General features: G+C 37.9%; 2 protein-coding genes across 6 annotated transcripts in view; both read right to left on the bottom strand.

Moving 5' to 3' along the window:
- Window positions 1-4698, bottom strand: part of LOC18097562 (uncharacterized) — a 56618-nt gene extending 51920 nt beyond the window's left edge. The window contains exons 1-8 of one of the 2 annotated variants that reach the window (XM_052451998.1): window positions 4373-4698; window positions 3502-4110; window positions 2099-3403; window positions 1694-2018; window positions 1298-1553; window positions 961-1177; window positions 490-851; window positions 116-265 (exon numbers count right to left, since the gene is read on the bottom strand). In XM_052451998.1, the coding sequence (XP_052307958.1) occupies window positions 116-265; window positions 490-851; window positions 961-1177; window positions 1298-1553; window positions 1694-2018; window positions 2099-3403; window positions 3502-4110; window positions 4373-4498 (3350 nt within the window). In that variant the 5' untranslated portion in view covers window positions 4499-4698. The remainder of the gene's footprint in view (window positions 1-115; window positions 266-489; window positions 852-960; window positions 1178-1297; window positions 1554-1693; window positions 2019-2098; window positions 3404-3501; window positions 4111-4372) is intronic. The other variant, XM_052451997.1, reaches the window with a different exon arrangement.
- A 1446-nt stretch (window positions 4699-6144) lies between these two features.
- On the bottom strand, window positions 6145-13161 carry LOC7494304 (uncharacterized). 4 transcript variants are annotated; one of them, XR_002981469.2, is made up of 11 exons: window positions 13015-13161; window positions 12810-12913; window positions 11686-12243; window positions 10109-11494; window positions 9686-10010; window positions 9330-9591; window positions 9018-9234; window positions 8154-8518; window positions 7208-7342; window positions 6575-6618; window positions 6145-6453 (listed from the first exon to the last, which is right to left on the bottom strand). XR_002981469.2 is itself a non-coding variant. In XM_002305213.4 (10 exons), exons 2-9 carry the CDS (start codon window positions 12891-12893, stop codon window positions 7234-7236), a joined length of 3306 nt encoding a protein of 1101 aa, XP_002305249.1. In that variant the 5' UTR covers window positions 12894-12913; window positions 13015-13161; the 3' UTR covers window positions 6145-6453; window positions 7208-7233. The 4 variants fall into 4 exon arrangements, 2 of the variants coding, with proteins under 2 accessions (XP_002305249.1, XP_024455599.1); XR_002981470.2 differs by having other exon boundaries at window positions 6547-6618; XM_002305213.4 differs by lacking the exon at window positions 6575-6618.

The raw sequence follows: 13161 nt of genomic DNA on the forward strand, positions 1-13161 counted from the left end.
AAGAATTGGTGATTCGAAGAATACTACTGATAGAGTGGGAGGTCGAAGCTAAGACAACATAAAATTTGACCTTTCTATTGTGAAACAAATTGTTCAGAGTTTTAGTATTGCATACCTACTAGTTGCTGCTGGTGCTTCTGATTCATCCCTGATAACAAGTGAAGCTAATGTTTGTGACAGGAGTTGTGCAGGATCGGTTTCAGGATTACTACTCTCGAGAGCGGCACCGGAACTTATTGACCATCTCATTGGAACAACCACATCCCTGCCAATTTATAAATGACAAATTATACATAAACATCCATTTCAATGCACAGAAAGAGGGAGGAGAGAGGTCACAGGTTTGAGACCTGCCCTTATTCCTCAAAACAGGAAAAAGAACACGCCTGTTTAACAATGGCTTCCTAATGCTGAAGCCAACTCAAGCTACTGCTGCTGTACAACTCCCACTCTATAATATCTGAAGAAGGAAAATAGAAAGATGCATACCCTTCAGTGCATTTGTGTCTGCAGCGGTTCATCTTATTCACTGTATAATTCCCAAAGACAGCATCGAGGCTCCTTGCTAGTTTCGGTAAATCACGTAATGGTAAAACATCCCAAACCTTAAGAATTTGAGTGTCGTTTTTGTTTTCCTTGATTATATCCACTGTCCAAATGAGACTGAGCTGGTCATTGACTCTGTAATTTTCTAACAGTTCAGAAGAAGTTCCGTGTAGGACAATGATGTTTCTCTCTTCAGGAGATTGACGCCAGCCACTTGAAAGCTTTGCCAACAAAGAAATCACTTCATGACGAGCCTCATTTCCCACTTTCATAATAGATTTCCGAAAGCTGTCACTGAAGAAAAACTTCAATTGAAAAAAGGTTGATGTGAGAAGTCCACTGAGTAGTATTCAGCTTCAGACATAAGAGTAAGAATTAAGAAATTTGTGCTGCAAGAAAAATCAGCATACATACCTTCCATCTTGCATTTCTGAACAGTAGAAAATTGGCATTCAACAAATAATCAAGTTGGTCCAACTCTAACAAGGCATCCATTATAGCCTTGGACAAGCTTTTATCCTCATCAGCATTGTAGAAACACCCTCGTTCCTTCGCGTCAGTAACCAATTTCTTCCAAATAGTGTCACTGTTGACAAGAGTTGCTCCATTTCCCAATATCCAGAGGCAGTACCTTAATTAGACATAGCGTCGTAAAATTTTATTCAAAATCACCGAAACACATGTACTTACACATGAACCTGCCTAAACTTGCTCAAACTATTGTTTAAATTCTGGTGTTTGGAAAAAATACCTTGCACGGGTCAGCGCAACATTTACCCTTTGGCGATTGGAAAGAAAACCCACTGATCCATTTGCATTGCATCTGACTGTAGAGATAATGATAACATCCTCCTCGCTGCCTTGAAATCCATCGACAGACCGAACCTTTACAGCAAAGTCACTATATTTACTGTAAGCATTTCCAATTTTTTCTTGAATTGCATACACTTGAGCCTTGTATGGTGATATGACTCCTATGCTCATCCTCTTTCTTGCCCTTATAAATTCTGCAAGAGAAAGAAAAGGAAAGCTTTAGCTTTCAAACTTGCAAATCAAAAGTAAAACCAATAGCAATATCATATATTTCAGACAACATTTATTAAATAACAAAAAATCTAATAGTTTCTGATATGACTGAAACGCGTACTTTTAAAAAGGCTTGCAACTATCGCTGAAACTACAGCAACCTCGACCAAATTTTTCTTGCTGCGGCCGTTATAGGATTGCTCTTTCCCAGTGGCTACATTAATAAATGAGTAAGGGCCATACATACTGCCTTGAAGGAATTGTTTCCGATAGTTTCTTTCTTTGACATTTGAAGAATCCTCAATTAGCCTATCATAGAACTCTTTATTTGGGAATAGGCTTATAGATGGATGCATCCTATACTGCATATTCAGAAGGTGTTTCCCGTGTTCTAGTATGACCAATCTCTCAAACAAACTCCTCCCGAATTCAGCTTCCTCGGAAATCTGATGAAGGTATGTATCAGAAACATTAGAGCTTATAAATAACCTAGTAAATGGGGTGCAAGAAAGATAAACCTTATCACCTTGCTTTGAACCATGGCAGGAAGTTGGCGCTCGTCACCTATAAGAATGGCATGGCGAAGACCAGAAAGTTGCAATGGAATAGTCGATTCACATTCTTTAAGCTGGGCAGCTTCATCAATAACCAACAATTTTATCGGTGTTGCTCCTTCTGTGTGCAACTTGACAGAGCTTGAAGCAGTACAGAAAACCAGACACGCATTTCCCAAGCAAAAGTTTCTTGCTGCTATACCTTCAACTTCAAAAATATTGGGAATGTCAAATACTCGAGGAAGTGAATTTAGTGTCTGAACACAATATTTTCTCGTAAAGGCCAACCGTGAAAATTGACCAGCGCCGCTTCCTTCATTTTCAAAATCACTGAGGACTTGCTTTAGACCTTCATCTCCAACACTAACACTATACAGCAAGGGTTTGAAGCTCTTGAGTCCACCAAGTGCTATGATCATGTTCTTCACCACTTCTAATGAAATGATAGATGTTGGCAAGTGTGTATACAAATCTACAATTAAAACATCCAACTTCGCACTAAGGAATTCGAAACTATCCTTTACGAATTCCTCAAAAGAGAGAATAACTTCCTTCTTTACCTTGCCATCTTTATTTTGTTTCTGTTTTTCCTTTTTCTTGTTATCTTTCATGGCCTGAATAAGAGCTTTCTTCAAAACTTTCCTGCTGTTCGTGCCCTTTTTTTCTTGATCGTTGACCGCTTCATCTTTCCCTTTGCTGGTGTTTATCTCTTCAAATCCATGCATTCCATCCTTACTTTCCAAGTACCGGCGGTACTGATGCTCAGGATCTTCAAGCAAAGTTATCAATGAGCCTAGAGTGTGCTTCCAGCCAGTTGACGGGTTAAAGCAATGATAAAGTGCTTCGACACGATTGTCAAGAAATATATCTTCAAGATCATGATTCTCGGAGATCTTCATTCGCTTTCCGTTCCCATAGAGAACTATATCTCCAAGTCCATAAGTGTCATATTCAAGAGAGTCTGTAACTTGCCTAACTTGCCTTAGGAGTCTCGATGTTACTCCCAACACAGCAATATTGGTTGGAGCACATGTAAGGGTCCTGCACTTCAACTTAAGTAGAGACAACAATAATAAACCAACCATCGTTGTTTTGCCCGTCCCCGGAGGGCCCCAAATTAGTTTGACAGTACTTTGATGTTGGCATTCACTCAGACCAATGCAGCTTACAATTGCATCTTGCTGTGAGTCATTTAAATTGGAAGAGGTTTCTTCCATACCAGAAAGTGTAGCACTTCTATTCACTTCAGATAAGCAGTGAGTGCAATCTTGGCCATCCTGCAGGAGCAGACACAACAACTGTCAGTTAGGCAATTGAATGATTAGAATATAGCTAAAACTTCCGCATATCAGGAAAAATGAACCACCCTTCTTACAGCTGAGCTAGTATGAAGCACATTCTGGATAATGTTCATGTTCCCTCCTTCCAGCTCTGAGTTCAATGATCTCCATGTACGAATATTTGTCATCATGTTCACTAGGTAAACAACAAAGACATTAGCTTTCATGTTCTTTCGCCTTCCTTTTCCAGCAATGACAGACTCCTTTTTATTTTCCCTGTCTTCTAATTCAAATTGAATGGGTTTGGATGTGAGAATTGACAAAATGTCATATTTATCGTTATCATCTTTCGCTATAGATAGTCCATGAACATATGCAAGAAGATAGTTAAACCCAGGCCTGTTCAAATCATCAATGTCTTTCGGTCTTACATCTGTCAAAGCAAGGAGATCTCCAACCCCAGGCTCATATATTCCTTCCCCATTCACATTGTTTCTCATTTTTTCAAACCAGATCTTATAAAACAAGTCTTTCGGAGGTTTGTTCTCTTTAGCTATTCCCAGTGAAAAGATTTCTCTTTTAGGTGCTTGGGAGACCATTGTCATGTTTGAGCATAAGTCAGCACGAGTTTCCTCGATTAGCGCAGGAATGAATGACTCCATGTAATGTGTCGTTGACATGAATGTCTCCGGTATCTTCTTCACCTGTTCGTGAACAATTTAGTGCCAGACATCAAATGTAAGAAAAGGGAAAAAAAAACATAAGGTCAAAAAAATTAAAAATAAAATTGACATGAATGTCTCTAAATGATTTCACTTTAATCAAGTTGCCAAATTTAATCAGGAAAAATAAAATCCTGCCCACTAAACAACCAGATTTTGACCAGAAAAACAGACCATGTAAAAAATTAAAAATCTGAAGCGCCATCATACACATAAACATGACCACAATGGCATGCATGCAAACCTGGTTTTTGTAAAGATCTTTGTTGAGTACATGCCCGATAGACCAAGAGAACACCAAATCTACCAAGCTTCTACCAGGAATTACTAATCCTTCTTTAGTTTTCGTTTTCGCTACTTTCTTCTCCATCGTTTCACCTCTCTAGTATGCGTCTGTAAAATCAGTTGACGAAGCCGATAATAAGGAAACAAAATAAAAACTCTTGAACTTGCAAAGAATTAAACAATGAAACTACAGGTTTCTTATGAGTGAAGCAAGCAACCCTACAGTAAGGCTAGTACAGATATTTTTTCCAAAAAGTGGCAATGCTTCTTTTTTGATAGCTATCAAAAATCCCAATGAAAGAAAAGAAATGAACGTACAGTTGATTAGAAAAAATGGGGCAGGTTCCTGAAGACTGAGATGGAAAGAACACACTGACTACAAGTCAGTCAAAAGTAAATTAAAGCAAGCAATGTATCGAGTCTTAGTCCCTATGGAAACTACAGTCTCTTATTTTCCATAATTAAAGTTAGGGATAGCATATGAAAAGAGAGAGGAATAAATGGAGGGAGCTTTCATACGAGGAGGCCAACGGACTTTTCCTGGTTATAAAACAGAGAGACTCCATATTCCTACGTATTCTCCTTTACTGTAACATTACCGATGCACGAATTAATGTTGATTATTGAGTAGAGGAAAGGACACAAATGCATTCGTACAATACGATGATGCTTTACATGTCTGCCTCTTTCCCTTTCCTAGTACACGTGATTTTCACAAGAGAATTATTCTATCCACTCGAAGTATTGCTTAGAATTAAAGCAAGTTTCATTTACTTCAAGGTGTAAGAAAACGCAAAGCTGATCAACTTGTAATTTCAAGTGTGAATTCTACATGAATGGGAATGGGTAGCAAGATGTCCAAACTATTTTCCAGTTTTCACATATGATGACTACTTCTCTTCATAACCAATATCACCATCAAGTTTCACTATATAGAGCATCAGCATCATATAACACGGTTATTACGTTATTCATGTGAAACAATTTCTTTAAAACTATATTATGACATCGTTTTTATAGTTTTTTTATTGAAAAAAAAACCCTTGGTTTAACCTGCTGATCAACTCGCGATCCAAACCACCTCAAACCATGTCGAACTCTTGAGTAGACTTGTAAATATGTTTAAAACCATGATTTACACCCAACAATCCAACATTGAATCACCAGCCAATCCAACATTGAATCACCAGCCAACTCGAACTCCTACAACTGAGTCAACTGACTATCCTTTGGCAGAACTGCCAGCCGAAACGTCACTATCGACTGTTTTGCCACTCGATTTGGAGTATTTATGTGATATCTAAACAGATTTGGAGACGGACACAAAAATCAACATACCCATGAAATCTTACAAGTTTGAACGCACGAGGCATGAGCCTAGCATGGGAAAACCCTCTGCTTGCTGAAAAGGATTCTAAACATTTTCCCTTTCAGGATTCAATATTGGATTCTCTATGACAGAAAATTGTGCTTTGTTTTTTTTTTCTGGTTTGGAAGTAGAGGGAACAGGGACAGAAGGAACAGCCACTTGTTATACCACCAAACATGTGAGAGGAACACTCTTCTCCTTAAAATTGTGTCCAAGTAAGAGAAGTGATGACCAGATCGCTTTGTGGTCTCCCAGTCAATCTCTTCCTCGTTTCACATTTCAAAGTACAAAAAGAGCATAGATGGTACATTGTCATACAACACGGAAACCTTCAGGAATCATCAATTACAATACACCCAACATCATCTGAAACTTCATTATGCAATTGCATGGAAACGATATAATGGTTCAATCAAAAGATCGCACAAACTGCAACCTTGTTGCCCAATCCGAAACATTTTACCACCCTACTTTCATCTGTGTAAATCCCCAAAAAGCCGCCATGATTTTACATGTACATAGTGTGAATCGTGGGGAGAAGAAATTAGCCATTTGGCAAGTAATATGACTAGCTACTCTAGACACTATACAAATACTGCAAGTATTTACGTCATGCATAGACATTTTTTCAGCATACCATGCTCAATGTTGACAGAACACCTACTTTCGACCTGCATCCAAAGAGTATCACAGATGGGTAACGTTAGATCTGTCATCATGAAAATATAAACCACTTAACATTGTTTTGTATTTTGTTGTTTTACTTTACAGCCTTCGAGAAATATATTATACCAGCTCCATCTCATTGCCTAGGCTTGAAGCAAGGATTTCATCTCCTAAGGCAAAGAGCGAAGTGGATAAGCTACTAACTCGAGGGCAATTAATATTTACTAGAGGAGAGAAACAAGAAACACAAATCAATAGTTGAGAAGCAAAGTTTCATGACTACAATTTAGTTAGAAAATTAAAAGGATAATGAGAAGAAGAGGAAGAAGAGAGGTTTGTTCACTTTAGAAGAGGGGCTTATGCTTTAACCTTTTGCCACGCTTATATTATAAATTAGTTTTGTAGCTTCATAACATACAAAGTAATACAATGCTCATCATCCATAAAATAGTATGGTTACGATCTTACTAATAACTTGACAAAACAACTGATAAGGGCACTCATGCAGCCCTATTGCAGCCCAACAGGTTGTTCTGTAAGGTGTTCTGTAAGAACAAGGGTTTCCGACCATAACAGGTCATTGGCATACAGGAATTATCCAGATCTGGTAATTTTGTGAAACAGTCTGTTTTCATATCACTGAAACCTTTCATGCAGATACATATCATGAATTGTGCCGCACAATAACACATACTTATCAATGCATGAAGAATTCCAAGGACAAAACTGACGCCCCAAAATTTACAACTATATACTAACCTATGACAATTAGCTGATAGCCCATGTTAATCCAGTAAACTGAGTGAAGCAAACTGGATAGACAAAAACTCCACAGGATCATCTTTAGGGTGTTCATTAGAATGAACAGGCCAGGTCATCGGAACCTGCAAGTTCCTGCATCAAGTTGATTGTAAAATTTTCAGGAGAAACTTATATCATTTCAAGTGCTATAAACTAAGAGGTCTTTATATTCTTCTTCCAGCTTAAGAGGTCTTTATATTCTTCTTCCAGCTTAACTTTTTCCAATAGCATTAGCTCCTTTCCACTAGAAACTCCCACATACAACAGCAAGATTGCAGTGTGTGGTGATAGCAACAGATCAAAAGGCCATCAAGTGATACGTATATGCCATGAACTGCAGTCATGGTGGAGGCATTATAACAGATGGGGCCAAGATGCCCCTATCTACAGTAGTCACGTGGCATCAAACGTTGACAGTGACTGTTTGTCACTGTGAGATTGATGACGTGGGTGGTTGAAGAAATGGCAGTAACGGTAGACTTTGTGGTTTCATTATACCAATTAAAGTAGAAATGGCAACATGGCATGGCACAATGGATGGCAAATGATCCAGGAACCAATGTTAGTCTTGACAGTTATGATCCAGGATCCGATGCTTGTCAAAGTATTTGAGTTTTTTCTGTTCTATTTTGTATTTATTTGACTCCAAGCTCCACTGCTCTTGGAAACAAAGAATGAGATAGCATAACGTCAAGGTAGCTTTCCACAGGAAGCGTATTCTCTAATTCTTTGAACCAAAATTCACCAATACATTAATTTCTAAGGTTAATGCTACCCTGATACTTACACGTCTTAATCACTTGTGCAGTAACATTTTATGTTTTTTGTTCATCATCACGTACGAAAAGGAAATATAAAAATTAGAAAAAGAAGCCCAAAAGGATGAAATTAGAGGATTGCATACCCTTCGAAGTGCCTTAGCTTGCATCGATTAATTTGATCCCCTGTATATTTTCCATAGAAGGTGTCAACAAGCTTTGCTAAATTCGGTATCTCAGACAAATGTAATAGATCCCAAACCTTCAGAACCTGGAAAATGCATGCATTTTCCTCTAGAATGTCTACAGTCCAGACAAGATAGAGTGATCCGTTAATCTTATATTGCTCCAACAGCTGAGAAGAAACCCCATTGGTGAAATTAGGATCTCTCCCTTTGTGAGGCTGACGCCAACCGCTTAAAAGCTTCCTTAACATTGAAATAACTTCCTTACAAATCTCCATGGTTTTAGTTCTCGCAACAAATTTGGAGAAACCGTCATGAAAGGAAACCTGGGCATGATTGTAAGCATCACTCTCAATTTTCAAAAGCATAGATGAAAGAAGTGTGGAATAGAGGGTCAAATTTTCTGAATTTTTTGACGTCAGCCATTGATTCCTATGCGGATGCAAATTGATCTGGTGCAACCTAATTACTGAACCAACCCCATTATCCAATCACTAAATCAAGCATGCAAGTTTACTTCCCAGCAGCTGGTGATAAACACACCCAACCAGTTCTCTTCTAATGATTGTGCACTAATGTGTTTTCATGACTAAAATCTAAGGATGCTTCAAACCGAATATCTTTCATATAACTGCAATCATCTAATTCTTAGGTTTTGTGTTTTTTTATATATGATATATAAAATGAAGTAAAATCCTTTCATCTAATTAAATGCATTAAAGAAAACCACTATAATCAGCTCAATTTAACTCTTAAATTTATGATGCTGCAGACAGAGATTAAAAAAAAAGGCTAAATCCTGGAAAGGATAACGTGAAAACACACCTTCCACGTGGCACTTTTAAAGAGGACCAAATGTGCATTAGGAAATTGATCAGTTTTGCCAACCTCAACGAGTGCAGCTATGATAGCTTGAGCCAAGCTCTCATCCTCATCAGCATTGTAAAAATATCCCCGAGTCTTGGCATCAATGACCATTCTCTCCCAGACAGAATCACTATTACCTAAAGTTACTCCATTTCCCACTATCCAAAGGCAATACCTAAAAGAAGGGAGTAGCACCGCCTTTTACTTTCAAACTAACAAAATCACTCAAAACATGTTTGAGCCATGCAATAACAATTATGACAGAAATACCTTGCACGAGTCAAAGCCACATTTGTTCTCTGGGGACTTTTAAGGAACCCCACCAAACCCATCAAATCACATCTGACAGTGGAGATTACTATGATATCTTCCTCGCCACCTTGAAACCCATCAACAGAGCGCACACTGACAGAGAAACCATTGCCAGAACCCCTACTTAATGTCTTTCCAAGTTTCTCTTGAATGGCAGACACTTGAGCACTGTAAGGTGATATAACACCAACGCTCAATGTCTCTTTCATTGAAACTGATTCTGCAAAGTGAATAAGGCATAAAAACTAATCTGAATTACCAGAAGAATTCATACATACATTACATAGATGCATTTGTAAAAACATTAGGAATACCTTCAAAAAGTTTTGCAACTATTTCAGAGACCACAGCTACCTCTACCACATTTTTTCGGCTGTGCCTATCATCAGCCTCTTCATGTCCATAGTCTACATTTATGAAAGAATAACTGCCATACATTTTTCCTTGAAGGAAACACTTCTCATAGCTTCTTTCTTTAACAAGTGGAGCATCAAGAATCTGCTTTCCATAGAACTCTACATTTGGAAACAAGCTTATTGATGGATGCATTCTATACTGAACATTCAGAAGGTGTTTTTTGTGTCCCAATTGTGCCAGTCTTAGGAATAAACTTCTTCCAAATTCAGCTTTCTCAGAAATCTAAAGATAATGCAACTTAAATTAGTTTACGCTGGAATGAGGAAAAAAAAACACAAGAGCAAGGGAAATGAGAAAAAACATGAGTAAGAAACAGAAACCTTGCTTTGAACCATTGCAGGCAACTGGCACTCATCCCCTACGAGGATAGCATGACGCAGACCGGGAAATTGTAAAGGGATAGTTGATTCACACTCTTTCAGTTGGGCAGCTTCATCTATAATCAACACTTCCAGACTCGACCGTAACATATCCTCTGCATACAACTTAGCAGAGCTTGAAGCAGTGCAAAATATCAAGCGAGCCTTTTCTAGACAGAAAAGTTTGATTTTAGACTCCCCAGAAATGTCTGGAAGAGTAAATTTACTGTGGAGCAATTTGAGTAACTTAAGGCAATGTTCTCTAGCCTCTTCCAGCTTGTGCTGCTTAGAAAAGCCAATTCCATAAGGTTCATCCATAGATTGACTGAAGGCATGACTTAACCCTTCATCAGCAGCTTGTAACAAAGAATCAAGCAGTTCAAGAAACTCGAGAAATTCAATCATCATTTTTACCACTCTTGGAGAAATGACAGAAGATGGCAAGTGAGTATGCATGATTACAACATGCATCCGCATCTGATCTTTGCAGTAATTAAATTTACAGTTTACAAACTCCTCGAATGTCAATCCTTCAATCTCATGATCTTGAGAAAAATGAACCATGTCCACTTTTCTGTTGTGCTTCAAGCGGCTTTCCTTCCTACAACAAGATTTCTCCTTCCATGTCTTCTTGCTTTCTTCTAAGGTTTGTAAAATAACTTTCCTCCAAAAAACATTGTTATTTTGGTTTCTGGACTTTTTAGAGTTGACATCATCCTGTTTTTCTTTGTTGTTTTGAATCTTCTCATTTCTAAGAATTCCCTTCTCTTGTGCTTTGAAATTTTTGTCTTTCTTTCTGTTGGCTAGTTCTTGCAAGTACTCATGGTAAAGCTTGCCAGGATCTTCAAGCAAGCATATCATCAATCTTAAATGATAATTCCATCCAGATGAAGGTGCTAAACAATTGGAAAGTATATGAGCACGACAGTCAAGAAATACATCAAGAAGGTCATCATGGTTACAAATCTTCATCCGCTCACCATTCCCAAATAAAATAATATCTCCAAGACCATAAGTCTGATATTCAAGCTTTGGAATTACCAAATTCAGAAGCCGTGTCGTAACTTCCAACACTGCCACATTGGTTGGGGCACAGGTAAGGGTTCTGCATTTCCTTTTAAAAAATGCAAATAATAATGCACCAATAGTCTTTGTTTTTCCTGTCCCAGGAGGACCCCATATTAGTTTGACTGAATTCCGATGATGACATTCCCTCGCACATATACAGGATAAAACTGCTTCTTCTTGGGAAGCATTTAGATCAAAGGAGCGAATATATGCACCTAAAGTTGATGCATCAACGTTGTGCTTTTCTCTAATGAAACAGTTGGCACAATTGTCTACCACCTATATGATTTAGATATGAAAAGGTAATAACATGTGAATAGACTCATTCTACCAACACTTACTATGTGTAAAGTAGTAAACCACAATACAAGCTTTATTATAGGGAAAGCAACTAAATGTTGGTCATTTGTACACAAAACAAAAGGAAATTTGTTTATGAAATTGATGGATAGCATGAAACACAAGCTTACAGAGGAATCAGTTTGCAGAACTTGTTGAATGATGTTCATGTTCCCTTCTCCTAGCAAGGACAGTGCCTTCCATATTCGAACATTTGTTTTCATGTTTGTCAGAAAAACAGAAAAACGAGTCTTTTGCTTGGTATGTTGCTGCATGTCTTGCTCTTTGATGGGCTTCGATGATAAAATTTGAATCTCGTCATAATCTTCATGTTCAAATCTTTTTTTCCTTTGAACTAAAGCAATCTTATATGATTCATTAAACCAGCTCAAATCACCAATGCATTTCGGCCATACCTCTGCCAAAACAAGGAGATCTCCATTCTCGGGAACGTACACTTCCTTCCCATTCTCTGCATCATTCATTTTATTCACTCCAACATCATATATCAAATCATTGGGCTCCTTGTAATCCCCTGACTTCTCAATGTACAATATTTCACACACTGGTGCTGATGACACTGTCATCATGCTTGAACACAAATCAGAACGAGTTTCCTCGAGAAGTGGGAGAATAAATGAGCTCCTATAATGAGTCACTGACGGGAACGTCTCTGGGATTTTCCTCACCTGTAAGAATTTATATTACATTCATCACATTCATAAAAGAAAAAAAAATAATTTGTACAACATGTACACGATGATCAAACAAAGCAACACAAACAAATAATTTGAACAACATTAATTTCGCAAAAGCAGAAACAATGAGTATCACATAACATGTCATCCAACAATTCAGAATGGCATGCATCTCTCGGACACAAATAACTAAGATTCTCACTATTAACAACAAAACTTAAAAAACAATCAGCAACCCATTTTTCAATACACATTCTTCACGTCAAAAAACAAATCAAAAGACTTGAAATACAATACTCATAACACATTATCCCCACAATTCAAACTGCCTCCAACAACTAAGATTCTCCCTATACAAGCATTAACGACAACTTTAAAAAAAGAAAACAGCAACCCCTTTTTCCATACATATTCTTCAACTCGATAAACGAATCAAAACACTCCAAAAACATGACTGCTGCTAGCTAAACTCACAACTGTGACATCTAAACTGTGCCTGTATTACACACACGTGCCCTAAAAGACAAACAACTTCAATGTGAAAGTAGCCACTATACCTTGTCTTTATAGAGGTTTTGATTAAGAACATCTTGAACAGACCAAGAAAAGACCATCTGTATCAAGCTTTTACTCCCCTCCATCAGTTTTTCTTCTCTTGACCCTGAAACAAAAACAAGATTTTATTCACTGAAAAGTAAAAAACAGCCCACCAAATTGAAACCCATATAAGTAAATGCAAAAATTTGTAAAAAGAGAAATTACCCAGTTGAGGAATGCTAATGGGGATCCATGATTTGGGAGCAAACGTCGATGATGATGATGATGATGATGAAAGGGAGGGAAGGGAAAGCTAGTGGCAGCGGTGGAATTTAAAAGGGGCGAGGTTATAGGAGTTTCGCCTGTGAAGGA

Source organism: Populus trichocarpa, chromosome 4 (genome assembly GCF_000002775.5).
Source record: "Populus trichocarpa isolate Nisqually-1 chromosome 4, P.trichocarpa_v4.1, whole genome shotgun sequence".
Classification (NCBI taxonomy): domain Eukaryota; kingdom Viridiplantae; phylum Streptophyta; class Magnoliopsida; order Malpighiales; family Salicaceae; genus Populus; species Populus trichocarpa.